At 37.9% G+C, this 13831-nt stretch overlaps 1 protein-coding gene across 1 annotated transcript in view; it reads right to left on the bottom strand.

Annotated features, from left to right (window-relative positions):
• Positions 1 to 3822: 3822 nt before the first annotated feature.
• The window catches only part of LOC122808450 (extracellular calcium-sensing receptor-like), an 82822-nt gene continuing 72813 nt past the window's right edge, over positions 3823 to 13831 (bottom strand). The window contains exon 5 of the mRNA XM_044079411.1: positions 3823 to 4739. Coding sequence (XP_043935346.1) covers positions 3823 to 4739 — 917 coding nt within the window. The remainder of the gene's footprint in view (positions 4740 to 13831) is intronic.

Genomic DNA, 13831 nt, shown 5'->3' with positions numbered 1-13831 from the left:
CTTATGTATTTGGATCTATTTTGTTTTGCGACACTGGTGATTTTGTTTTTATAATTATAAAATGTTCAAGTGTTGAGCATGCTAATACAGTAAATAAATAACTAGACAAACAGATAGATACATACATACACACATTCATGTTAGATAAGTAGGTGACCCTGCTACAACTTGACTAATCTGCATGACTCTCTATTCTATATCTTAAAACTGATAGCAGTTTCACAGAAGTGCCATATAAAAGATTACACAATGTTTTGAATATAATCCAAATGATGAAGATGAGAGTAAGTACATCAATATGGAACAATAAGAAAGAGACATTAAATACTTGAAATGAAAAGTAGCAAGTGTGCTCTGCTGTTAAACAAATGGTGACATGAAAGCATGATCCTAGACTGGATCAGTGGAAAAAATACGAGTAAAGATGGAAGAAAATACTACGAGCATTAGAACTACAAATCAACCAGACTACTGAAGTGCAAGTCCATCTACATAGGAATAAGATACCATAAACCGATATCAAATATCAGATCTAGTGCAGTAAAAATACCATAAACTGATATCAAATACCAGATCTAGTGCAGTAAAAGTACCATAAACTGATATCAAATATCAGATCTAGTGCAGTAAAAGTACCATAAACCGATATCAAATATCAGATCTAGAGCAGTAAAAGTACCATAAACCGATATCAAATATCAGATCTAGTGCAGTAAAAGTACCATAAACCGATATCAAATATCAGATCTAGTGCAGTAAAAGTACCATAAACCGATATCAAATATCAGATCTAGTGCAGTAAAAGTACCATAAACCGATATCAAATATCAGATCTAGTGCAGTAAAAGTATATATTGTGTAATGAAGCTAGCTGCGTAATCTAGCAAAACTGATTTAACTCTTTATGTATTTTATGTTAAATGCAATGACTTTCACTGCGTTCAGAATAATTAATGGGTATATTCAGTGCCATAACTCCAGTAATAATTCATACATATTTTTAAAGAAATACAACATGCTGTTTATATGGCATACTGTACTTAAACAATTGTTACAAAAACAAATTTGTTGTAACAAAAATGTTAGAACTCCCTGCTACACATACACAGTGTACCTCTGTGCACTGCCTAGAACATGGGGTCAATAGTAGCTCTACATCAACATGAGAGTCAGTCGGAGCAGGTAAGGCTGTGCAGCTTGAGGGGGGTACATTTTTTTACTTGCACAGTCTGTTTACCCCAAGTATGTGGTGAAGGGAAGATCCTGTGGCGTACTTAAGGCTGCAACTCTGGTAGATGTTTCATGGAGACAGGTAACAAAGAGCACTTTTCAGTAAGAATAAAGTATAGAAATTTAGGATAAGGAATAACTTGTATGACTAGAAGAGGGAGAGTGGTGTGGTAGATTCATCAATATCATGCAGATTTCTGAGTAAGGGTAGTGGGCCTGAGATGTATTCCCTCAAAAATTAGTTTCTACAAAGCACATTGGGGAATGCTATGTGCTGTTGATGAGAAGGGAGGTTAGGGACTCCTTTTTTAACAATATTATGTATTATTAATATTATTATTAATATTAAGTAGCTGAAGCTAAAGATGGGAAAAAGTTTTAAAACATATTCCACATTTGTTTCCAAATTAAAGTTTATTGTAGGAGTAACATTTTACGTGGGAAAGTGCTGTGGTGAGATTTATTCTCAGCTGTCTAGGCTTGATCCAAAGGATTAAGTCCATGACACCAAATGCTCAGACTGGAAGGGTAAATTCACAAAATATCTCCAATCCAAAGCACTATTCTTATTATATAATTCTAGGATCTACACCATAATTCCAGCCCATGTAGGATATTAATCCTATAATATGCTATCAGGAAGGGGTAAATAAAACTGCATCATAACTCCAACCCACATAAAATAGTATTCCTGTTATATAACACCAGGAGGGGGTAACTCTGACCCATGTAAGATATTATTCCTATTATATAATACCTGGAGGGGTAAACAAGTCTGTACTATAAGTACAATCCAGGTAAGATATTATTCCCATTGTATAATACTAAAAGGGGATAAATCTACACTGTAACTCCACACAGTGTAACGTATTACTCTCATTGTATAATTAAAATACATTTATATTTCTATTTTTTATCAGTTTTGAGATAGCTGGGTCATGTGCATATGTCTGTGGTTAGTAATCGCACAACAGAAAAGAAGAAATACACGAAAAGTCTCACTTGAAATCTTGCCTGTTAGTATGTATGTATGTTAATGGTGGGAAGATTATTTCTGAATGGCCATCTTTTTTGACTGTTGTTTCTGTTCCCCCTGAGATGGTGTGCTATAGCAGGTTGCACTAATAAACTTTCCTGTAGGTACTATAGAGAAATAGCAGCTCTGCTGGAATGTTCATCTGGATATTCTTACAGCTTGTTTGGTTCAATGTACATCCCTGTATTGTACAAATGAGAGTATTGTCAAGGTTACAGCATTTTATTTTTGTATTGTGTTCAGAATTTTTATGGGGCCTTTATTTCCCTGTAGTGATACGTACGCAATTATAGACTGAATAATTTATCACGTACACTACAGAAAAACTGTATGTATATTAAAGCAAGTATATATATATATATATATATATATATATATATATATATATATATATATATATATATATATATAGGCAACAATGGTAAAAGGCTGACAAGTGATGTCTCCATATGTCCCACATTACCATACCTGAATTACCTACATTCCTGTAACATAGTTAAAGCACTTTACTAAGACACATGCAGTATTTGGATGTGCACTGTCTCATTTACCCAGATTCTGCTAGGTTAAACATAGACAATTTTGTTTAAAAACCACAAACTACGTTGATAAACTTACAAAAACAAAAAAGCAGGCAATGTGTCAGCTAAATCCACAAAGACGAACCACCGCTGTGGAGGTTAGTCTTTGTGGATTTAGTTGACACATTGCCTGCTTTTTTGTTTTTGTAAGTTTATAGACAATTTTGTGTTCGGATATGTACCATGTGATTTACACAGCTTCTTCTACATTAGGCACAAACCATTTTTTGTCTCAACAGCTGACTACCAGATGCTATTAATTCCTTTTCTCCTTTGGAAGGTCAGCTAGACCTGCCTTAGCTTTCCCCAGGCTCATCTCAGCCTCTGCCTAGGGTCAGCGAGGAGACTGAGGATACTTGTGCAGTGTTATACTGCTGCTGGGGAATGTGTTCTAGTACCTGTCCCATTGTGGCATCCCTGCCAACTCCATGATCACAGTCCTCAGGACGTGCATGTGCTTCCATGCATGTGTAACCCCTCAAATGATCATCTCACAGCTCATGCAGCATAGAGTTGTCCAGGATTGTATCCTACATAGTGCAGTGAGCTTACACTTCCTCCCTCCTCCGAGGATGGGCAAGCTGACATCAGCCGGTTACTCCCATCCTCCTCTGTAGCCCCTCCACTGCCCATGCCATTAATCAAATAAGATTTGTCTGGAATGTAATAAGGGCTTTAACAATGCATTACTAGGCCACTCAAACATAAAACATTTTTGAGCAAAATATTAATACATTGCTGAAGGAACATAATAACAAAAGAACCACTGTTATACTTTTACATTAAATGCATATGTCCTGTATATTTTAACTTTTATTTGGTAATATAATTGTTATGACGAATATTTAAACAAATCTTAGAGCAATCGTTTGCAAAAATTTACAGTTTATCAATATGAAAATAAAACAACTTGGAAAATTTTGGCTAAATGCACTTTTTGGCTTCAATTAAGAAGCCTTAACATTCCTTCCAAATTTATGTTTTTGTAGCTAAGGACTGCTTTCCAATTAAATGCTCTTTAGTGTTTAGCTCAGGTCTTAATAGTATTATGTAACACTTAGGGAAAAATATGCAGCTTAATAGACCAGTACTTGAAGATAAAATAGCAAATATTTCTACAGAAACCATGTACTTTCCTTTAGTACTCAGATATGCTGGGACAAAAGAAATCCAAACACTTGCAAACACAATCATGCTGAATGTAATATATTTGGCTTCATTAAAAGTATCAGGCAATACTCTTGCTAAGAAAGCAATTAAGAAACTAAGACAAGCAAGAACACCAAGGTATCCTAACATGTAATAGAATATGACTATAGAACCTTCATTGCATTCTAGAATTATTTTGCCCTCTTCTGAAACAAAATTATTTTGTGGGAAGGAAGGATTCTTAGCTAACCAGACAACACATATAACAAACTGAATCAATGTACAAGTTATTATGATGATTGTTGGGGTCTTTGGCCCCACCCATTTCCTCATACTGCTGTTTGGGTTTGTAGCAGTGAAAGCTATTATTACTGTGATAGTTTTTGCAAGTATGCAGGAAATGCAGACAGAAAATATCATTCCAAAGCTAACTTGACGAAACATACAATTAAACTTCAAAGGTTGTCCAATGAATATTAATGAGCACAGGAAGCAAAGGCAGAGGGAGAGCAAGAGGAGATAACTTAGATCGCGGTTGTTGGCTTTAACAATCGATGTTTCCCGGTATCTCATAAATACACAAAGAATGGCTGCAGTCAGTAGAGAAAGGACTGTGGCAATGGAAGCCAAAGCAGCTCCTAATGGATCTTCATAAGACAGGAATTCCACAACTCTGGGGACACATGTGTCTTGTTTATCACTGGACCACTGCTCTTGTGGGCATTTTATGCATTCTCTGAGATCTAGAGAAAAGAGAAGGAAAGAAACACAGTAAGTGAGAGAAGGAATAAGTATTCTTCTCTGAATAAACAGTTTATTCCGAAATGACTTACCATCACTATCACTAAGACTTCCACTAGCATTTTGCAGTTTGATATACAGTAGATAGTCGATTATCCAAACTAATTGTGACATAGGATAGTTCAATAATCAAACTGTTCAGATAATCAAATGTATAATTGAACCAGATAAAAAACTTCTAAAAATGTTTTTGATGAACGTGCAGCAATTAGCATTGTTTCCTCACAGCAAGAGGTTCTCCCATTCGATTCTCAGCTGGAGCACCTTCTGTGTGGAGTCTGCATGTCCACCCCGCGGTTGAGTGATGTCTAAAGACATGCAGGTAGGTACGTGTGTGAATGGGTGTGCCTTCTTTGAAGGTTGGGCATTGGGTTGGCAACTCGTCACTGTAAAAATCCACTGCCAATCATTAGCTGACCGGAGTTCCACTGTGGCAACCCCTAACCAGGAAAAGCCAAAAGACAGAAACAAGAAAAATAAAACAAATGTACTGTAAGTCAAAATGGTACAGTATATTATTGTAGTACAAGCTCCAAAAACATGCACAAATGAATAAATATAACGATTACATATTCAGACTTTATGAGTTTTTCTACCCAAAAACTATGGGAGGCTGCATTTGGAAAACTGACATTTGACATTTCGGATAATTGACATTCAGATAATTTACTCTCTACTATACTTCAAAAGAATATTACAAGATAAACAGTTGTGTTACATATGGTACTCAAAAATGCTGATACATTTAGTTGGATCCTTTAAACCCAACCATGCAAGTCACATAAGCTATAAATTAGAATCTGATACCTTGTGTTACCCACATTCTAGTATTCCACAGATAATATCTAAACTAGTTAAATAAAACAGGTCTCTGTTTTAGTTAAAATGCTCTCAGAAGCCTTCATAAATGATTAGCAGTTCACAAAAATATATTAGTATGGAGAGATAAACTGGAAATGTTTTTATCTGAGTCCCATTCCTTTAATGATGCAGTTAAATTATTAATACAACCAGGACAGTGTTATGCTTCTGTATTATTCTCCTGTCGTGCTGGCTGTTGATAATGTGCTACATAAATGGTATAAGTGGACAGGTAGGTGGTTTGATTCCATCACTGCTTCAATAGTGTGACTATGATTACTATTATGTAATGTGGGAGACATGAGCATTGGTGGGACAGTGGTAGAATTTTCATCTCCTCACACAGGAGGCCCAGGTTTGATTCCCAGCCATTGCAGTATATGAGCTGATTATGTCTTGAAAGCATTCACCAGAAGAACTCCGTTGGTTGCTTTCCTAGGAAGCATTTCAATCTATACAACAGCAAAATTCAAATTCTATTTATTGCAGACTTGAATGGAAGAACAGAAGTAAGGTCTGAAAATAAAGGAGAATCTGAATAGTAAATTGAAGGAGCCCATCTGGTTAAGTAAAAAGTATCAAAGATTCCTTATCACTGTCAGCACTTTCCTTAAAAATTGTTATTAAAGCCGAGGAGCAATTCCAGATGATTAATATCACACACCAAACACTGTATTAGTAAAGTACATCATATTGCTAGAAGTCAGATTATTGTACTTATGAGGCAGTCGTGCCAAATGTAGAAAAAGAGAGCAATGAAATCGGTACAAAAGTCTGATGATAACACTCTGTTTGGTATCCTGCGTGATTGAGCTTGTTTGCTTGTTTGTTTGTGTGTTTGTTTGTTTGTGTGTTTGTGTGTTTATTTTTAACTTTGTACACTTGTCAGTTCAACGGTACATGTATCAGGATAATAAAGAGTAGCGGTCTGATATAGTATATATTTCTATCATAATTACAAAAGTCTCTTATCTTAGTTCCTAGATGACGTCATAACTCTGCTTGTAAAACTGTCAATAATTCACTCCTGAACAAGACCAAAAGCTATGTTTCCAAGTTCTAGGATTTGGGTTGGATATGTTGATATCCAAAATGTATACATATTTATTTATTTTGTTTATATTTTTGTTAATCAGGTTAGCTATCCAGGTTAAAACCCGTTTACATTGGGAACATGGGAGAAAACCTCTCATTAAAAAAAGCATGAATATAGTACATTCTGTTGATTACATAAGAAAAGACATTTATATAGTGTGAAAAAAATTAAAAACATCAGTTGTTATATAAATATTTAAAAAAAATGGATAGATAATAGTATGTAGTAACCCAAATATTGTATAGCTGCAGTAGACAGACTTGGGTGGAAGGCAGAAATCAAACAAAGGAGTTACTATTTAACACAGAGAAAAAAAATCATGTCTTTGTAAGTGGTAAGGTAACAAGCTTCTTGTTATCACTTCTCTGTAGATTCTGAATAAAAAAACATTTATGTACAGCTTTGTATATCTGATACAACGTCATCATTATAAGGCAAGAACATGGAGACACATCAAAAAATATAAATACACAATTAATGGAAACACGCAAAAGACTGACTTGTATGAGGCAGGACAAAGAAAAATATGAATGAGATTAGAGATTTTACCACAATGTAGGCAATCCTCACTGTAAAATAAATACAGTTTAGTTAATTATTGAATTCAGATTGATATTCTAATGCTCTGAGCTAAGGAGGAAGCTTCTCTCTTAATGCAATTGTATTTCCTGTTGCTCATTTAACCATTTAGTTGAGTTGACCATATTGTGTTAGTCCAACACTCTGCAATGGTGGCTGACTAAAGGGAGCTTAACAGCAAATGCTGCAGTCCTATTTCACTGAGGTATATGCACAAACTTGCTGGTAATGATGTTGCAGTAAATGGGTTTAGTGAGCAGTAGTGGTTTTTTTTTTTTACTTTTCTGGATGCCTTTTTATCCCCTTACTGTGGACTAACAAGTCTCCCTCTACTGGACTTTAGACTGTTTCTTCTCTCATGGTAAAGTTCTCCCAGAAACATGGGGGTGAGAACCACTCGGAGGGGGCCATCATTTAGGTAACCTGAAGGTTTAATATGCCCTCAGTGTCATAGTGGCTATGAAGGCATTTTTTGCTCCGAACCCCTCCCATGGGTGGGCAATATGTGTTGCCATATTACTGCAGGGACCAGTATGCTTTCGCCACAATGCTTTCTCCATGTGAGTGTTTGCTTCTCTGTTATTGAATGCTACATCGTGTATAGCATAGTGTACCACAGCATACATACACACACACACACACACACACACACACACACACACACACACACACACACACACACACACACACACACACACACACACATGACTCAGGGCCACCCCTTTGTACTGCCACCCCTTCTCAGAGGGCTTATGGCATTGAGTGACCCTGATCCACTCTTCCTCTCCAGAGGTAGACCCCTCCTTCTCACACCAGCTCCAACAGACTACCAAGCTGATAGTTGAACCTGGGTCACTTGTAGTTTGGGCTTTATCCCTGTACATTTACATAGCTGGCTTAAGTAATAGTGCCTGACTTAGTGTTACTCCACTTCCAGGTATTTAAAGGATTGAATTCCTTAAAGGTTACCTAATTTGTTATTGGTTTTCTTTACTATGTTCTCTACTTGTTAGGTGAGATACTCATTTAAATAAATTCCTAATTATCTTCAGCAGTTCAATTGCCATATCGGACCTGCATTGGATGAGGAAGTCAAGGCAGTCATGTTCTTTTCAAAATAAATAATTGTTGTCTTTTTTCATTCATATAAGCATGTTTTACCTTAATGATTATTCATGGGTTAAGTAGTTAAAGCCTATATTCAACTCATGCATTTAGTCTGTTCTGTGTATTTGTACTGTGAATCATTGTGCAATCACTGACATTCTGTTTTTCCTCCTGCAAGCAGGTACATGTTATTTGCATATATTGAGAATATTAGTTGTCCAAGGATGAATCTTTAGGGAGCTTCTGTATTATAATTATAAACATCATTGAATGTATAAACCTATGAACCTATAAGAAGTGACCTACTTCCTTCCACTTATGTAACTAAACTCTAGTTTAATGTTGTTGTTTCACTGTCTACTTCAGTTAGTCTTTGCTCTTGTTGACCACAACATCATGATTCAAAGACCTTCAAAAAATCTTAAAAGACTGCTGCAGGAGAGTGACATTGCCTGAGCTGTTCATTATGTTGGGACACATTTCATTATGACTGTTTAGATGCCATGTCCTGATCTAAATCAGCACTGAGTATGAGAAGCCTGTCTTGTTCTCAAAAATAACCTCATCACTATGAATAACATTGATGCTTTCTACCTTTTCAACTCCACCACTCATGAATAGTCAAGCTGTTTTTACATTCTGTCTAGATACTAAGGACAGCTCCTCCCTGATATATCTGTCATGAAACGTGTAGTTGGAAGGGTGTGGAGATAAGCTATTTATCTAAGGAAGTTTGGAGGAAGATTAGCTAGAAACACTGAGCCATGCTATTGCATCTTTTTGAGCAGCTTGTGAAATGGTGAAACACTTGCTTTTCTGAATAAAATTCTCACCCTTCACGTAGTTGCTTTTTACTGGTTGGATTGGTCTTGGGCATGTCACATGTAAGAGAATCTGTATTTCAAAGAAATATTCTTTTAAATAATCAGGTGCTGTATTGCGCAATATTGGGCTAATTTATCAATGTCAGTCTTCCTTTAATCATGAAATTAATGATAATGTTCCATACAAATGCAGCCTTGTTAAATCTCACTGTTGTAAAGCAATCTTTTTCTGCTAGTCTGATGATCTTTTAAAAAGTGAAGTGCACTGTTCAAACTTTCCTGTTTTTGTCAGCCTTAGAGTCGTTAGCTCTTAGTGCATGATCTCTTTCTGATACAGCTTCCCAAACGGTTTTATTAACTCATGAGCTTCTATTGCATATTTTCATCATTCAGAATGCTTTCGAAGTATGTTTCTAAATGATGTAAGGGCACTGTTAACAGAATGAGGACCATTAATCAAGTATCAGTTTGTTGTGTGTAATATACTCAATTTCATTAATTGTATGTCCTTTGGAGCTTGTGAAAGCAAAGTACAGTTGTATAGAATCTTACCATAACAATAGATGCCCTTACCTTCATTGCTGCAGTATTCTGAACATATGTGATTCTCTGCCATAGAAGCCCAACGTCTGGCCAGTCTACCAAAGACTCTTGTTGCTTTAGAGGTACACTGAGCATCACCCAAACACTCCCTGTGTAGCGTAGGGCATAAAGGTGATGTTGAGGCCTATCCTAGTCAGTACCAATTGCCCCAGTAGGAACACCAGTGCAAGGAACCCAAGAGGTGATCTGTACATCCAGGAAGGCAAAGAACTAGGGGGAAGGAGGGAGAGAGTGAATACTGCAGCAGTGAAGGCAAAGACATCTACCATTATCTTAAGATTTTATAAAACTTTACTATGTCCTTACATTTACTGCTGCAGTATTCTTAACATATGGGAGAGTGCCAAAGCTCAAGAGGAAACTAGGGAGGAGGAAGGAGCAGAAGAGTCCCATAAAAAGCCATGAAGAATGGCACTAGCAAAACCACCACTAGCTCTAGAGATACCATCCAACTTGTGGTGCTTGGTAAAGGTATGCACAGAAGTCCAGGTGGCTGCTTCAATAATAAAATTAGTATCTAAGCCCTTGAAAAGGGCACCAGAAGAAGCCACAGTTCTAGTAGAATGAGCCTTGACTGAAGAGGAAAGGTCTGTGCCATGAAAAGTGAAACAAAAAGAAATAGCCTTAGAAATCCAAGAAGAAATAGTTTACTTGGATACAGCAAGTCCCAAAGATTTAGGATGAAAAGAAACAAATAACTGATCAGATTTTTCTAATAGCCTTCATCTTATTCAAATAAGCTTTGAGTTGCCTATGCACATTTAAAGTATGCAGTACCTTCTCACTGTCAGTTTGTGGAAAGGGGAAAAAAGTAGATGGATTAAATGATTGCTTATTAACCACCTTAGGTGTAAAAGAAGGGTTAGTGTGTAAGGACACTCTGTCCTCATGAAAGATCAAAAAAGGAGGACAAGACATAAGGGTCTGTAACTGAGACGCCTGTCTGGCAGAAGTAAAAGCTAACAAAAGAATAGTCTTCCAGGAACAATGTTTCAAGGAAGCTGAAGCAGCAGGCACAAAAGGAGCCTGAGTCAGCTTCTCCAAAACAAAATTAAGATCCCGGGGAGAAGAAACAGTCTTCCTGGGAGGTCTAATATTAAGGACACCTTTAAGAAATTGTTTCATCTCAAAATTAGAAGCTAAAGGAGGAGAAAAAGGCAGACAAGCAGAGATAGCTTCTAAGTGGGCCTTAACAGAAGAATATGCCAAACAAGCTTTGAGCAACTCACACAAATAAGAGAGAACCAAAAGAACATCCACAGTAAGTGAGTCCAGGTTACGAGAGAGACACCACATAGAAAACCTCTTCCATTTGGATAAGTAAGATTTCCTAATAATAAGTTTCCTGCCCTGCTGCAGGACTTGCAGCACGTTGTCAGAAAAAAGGTGTCTATGAGGAATCAAAATCCAATCACCCACAGTGTCAGTTGACATGTGGGCAAGTGGGGATGGATGACAGATCCCCTGTCTTGTGAGAGTAGATCCACCATGTGACATAACTTGTGATGATTGCCCCTAGCTAAATACAGAAGAAGAGGGAACCAGTGCTGTTGTGGTCAGAAAAGGGAGTCACCAACAAGATTTTGGGACCATCCTGTTGAATTCTGAAGAGGATTTTCAGAATGAAAGGAAGGGTAGGGAATGTATAAAGAAACATCCCCTTCCAAGAAAATGAGAGGGCATCCACCCTCTGCACCACAGAACCTGGGACTCTGGCACAAAACAGAAGAAATTGTCTGTTCAGAGGGGAGGCAAAAGGATCCACTTTAGGAATACCCACTGGTGAATAATGCCCAGAAACTCATCCCTGTTTAGCATCCATTTGTGGGACTGAGAAAAGGACCTGTTTAGAGTGTCCACCACAATGTTCTGACCAGAAGACATATAAACTGCCTGAGGAGTCACTTAGTACTTAACAGCAAGATCCCATACCAGGAGTGCCAATCGGCAAAGAAGATAAGATCTCATTCCTTGCTGTTTGTTGATATACCTCATCACTGTGGTATTGTCTGTGAACATCTTGAGAAGCCCTGGAGAGAAGAAAGGATGAAAGGCCTGAAGAGCCAGTAGAAGAGCTCTCATCTCTTCAACATTGATGTGCTTCTACTGCTGATGAGGCAGCCACACCTCCTCAACTTTTAGGGAGCCAAATATTGCTCCCATCCCATTTCTGAAGCATCTGCGAACAATTCCTGAGAGGGAAGAGGGGATGAAAAGGGATCCCTGGATTCAGAGACAACTGCTGAATCCACCAGTGAAGTTCCTTCTTGAGACAAGGAAGAAGAGGAACTACAAAGTCTAGAGGATATGCATGTTGAAGCCACACTGACTTCAGAAACCACTGAAACTTTCTCATGTGAAGTTTGGCCAGAATGGGCATTGGAATGGTGGATGCCATGGAACCCAGAGCTCTTACAAACTCCTTGGAAGAAATGGAGGCCAGAGGAAGAAGAGTGTAAAAGAAAGAAATGAGAGTTAAAGCCTTTGGAGGGGGCAGGAAAGACAGCATTGGCACCTTCTGAATCCTGTAACCCAGAAAAAACATGATCCTGAGAAGGAGTCAGAGAAGACTTTTTGAAATTTATAGTGAACCTCCGACTCTGAAAAGGGGAAATGGCAAAATGAAGATTTTTAAAAGGGTCTCTGGAGAAGATGCCTGAATCAACTGGTCATCCAAGTAAGGAAATATTTGGATACCTTGAAGCCTGCTTAAAGCAATCACAAGAGCAAGGCATTTGGTGAACACCCTTAGGGCAGTAGTAAGGCCAAAGGGCAAAGCAGAGAACTGAAAATGCCAGGAAGCATTAGTGAAAATGCAAAAACGTCCTGAAAAGAGGATGGATCAGAATATGGCAATAAACATCCACACCATAAAGGTCCGAGGGATCAAAAAAGGAATTAGAATCTGAAGGAACAACGTCTGAAAGAAGGCATTTTTAGAAAAGTGCTTAGATGAGAGAGGTCTAGAATAGGTCTCCAAGTGGCCTCTTTCCTGGGCACTAGAAACAGTCTGGAGTAGAACCCTTTCCTCCATTTTGGATATGGGCACCACAGGCACCTCTTGAATAGTATTCTGAGTCAAGAGATTCTGTAGAACATCTGGGAAAAAGGGAAGTTGTTCCCGAGGAGGCTGAGGAATGCCCATAAAAGGAGGACAAGATTTCCACACCATGAAGTACCTTTGACCAATAATTGACAGAACCCAAGAATCCAGAATGATCTGAAGCCAAACAGGAAGAGAAAGAGAAAGGGGAAGATAAAAGAGTAATGTGGCTGGGAAGAAACAGATAGTCATACAGCACCTGGTTTGTCTGGAAAGGAAAGCTTCAGAGTCCCTGAAAACTGAGGAGGATTATCAGGAAGAGCCTGTTTGCCACTCTTCTTACCTTTAGTAGAAGGGTGGGATTGCCTACAAACAAAGGCAGGCTTTGAGGAGTAGTTTCTCTGAAATTTAGGCACAGGAGAAACAAACACATTTAAACTCTTGTAAGGCCTTACCCTTATCCTGAAGAGACTTAAACCAGCAGCAGCTTCCCCAAACAAAAGCTTAGAATCCAGAGGAGCATCCATTTACTTAGCCTTAACATTATCTGGTAGAGGTTGAAGCCTAAGCCAAGAATACCTTCTCATCACTGAACCAAAAACAGCAGCCCTAGAAGAGGCATCTGCCGCATCATAGCTACATTTAATATAATGATGAATGACTTGAGATGAAGTTCCTAGCAAGAAAAGAACAGAAGTTTTACCCACAGTGTTTAGAAAATCAGAAATAAATTGACAGGCTTGAGAAAGAAGAGCCAACACATACCTAGACATATGGGTCTGATAATTAATAGCCCTAAAAGCTAGGGTAGCTGAAGTGTAAAACTTCTTACCCAGCTTTTCCACAGTTCTGCTATCCTTGTCAGAAGGCAATAATTAGGATGAAGGAAGCAATTGAGATGGCTTAACAGAGGCTGCTGAC

Source organism: Protopterus annectens, chromosome 8.part0 (genome assembly GCF_019279795.1).
Source record: "Protopterus annectens isolate FY-2018-M chromosome 8.part0, PAN1.0, whole genome shotgun sequence".
NCBI lineage: Eukaryota > Metazoa > Chordata > Ceratodontiformes > Protopteridae > Protopterus > Protopterus annectens.
The sequence above is the reverse complement of the archived record's forward strand: the minus strand, read 5'-3'. Positions and strand labels throughout refer to the sequence as shown.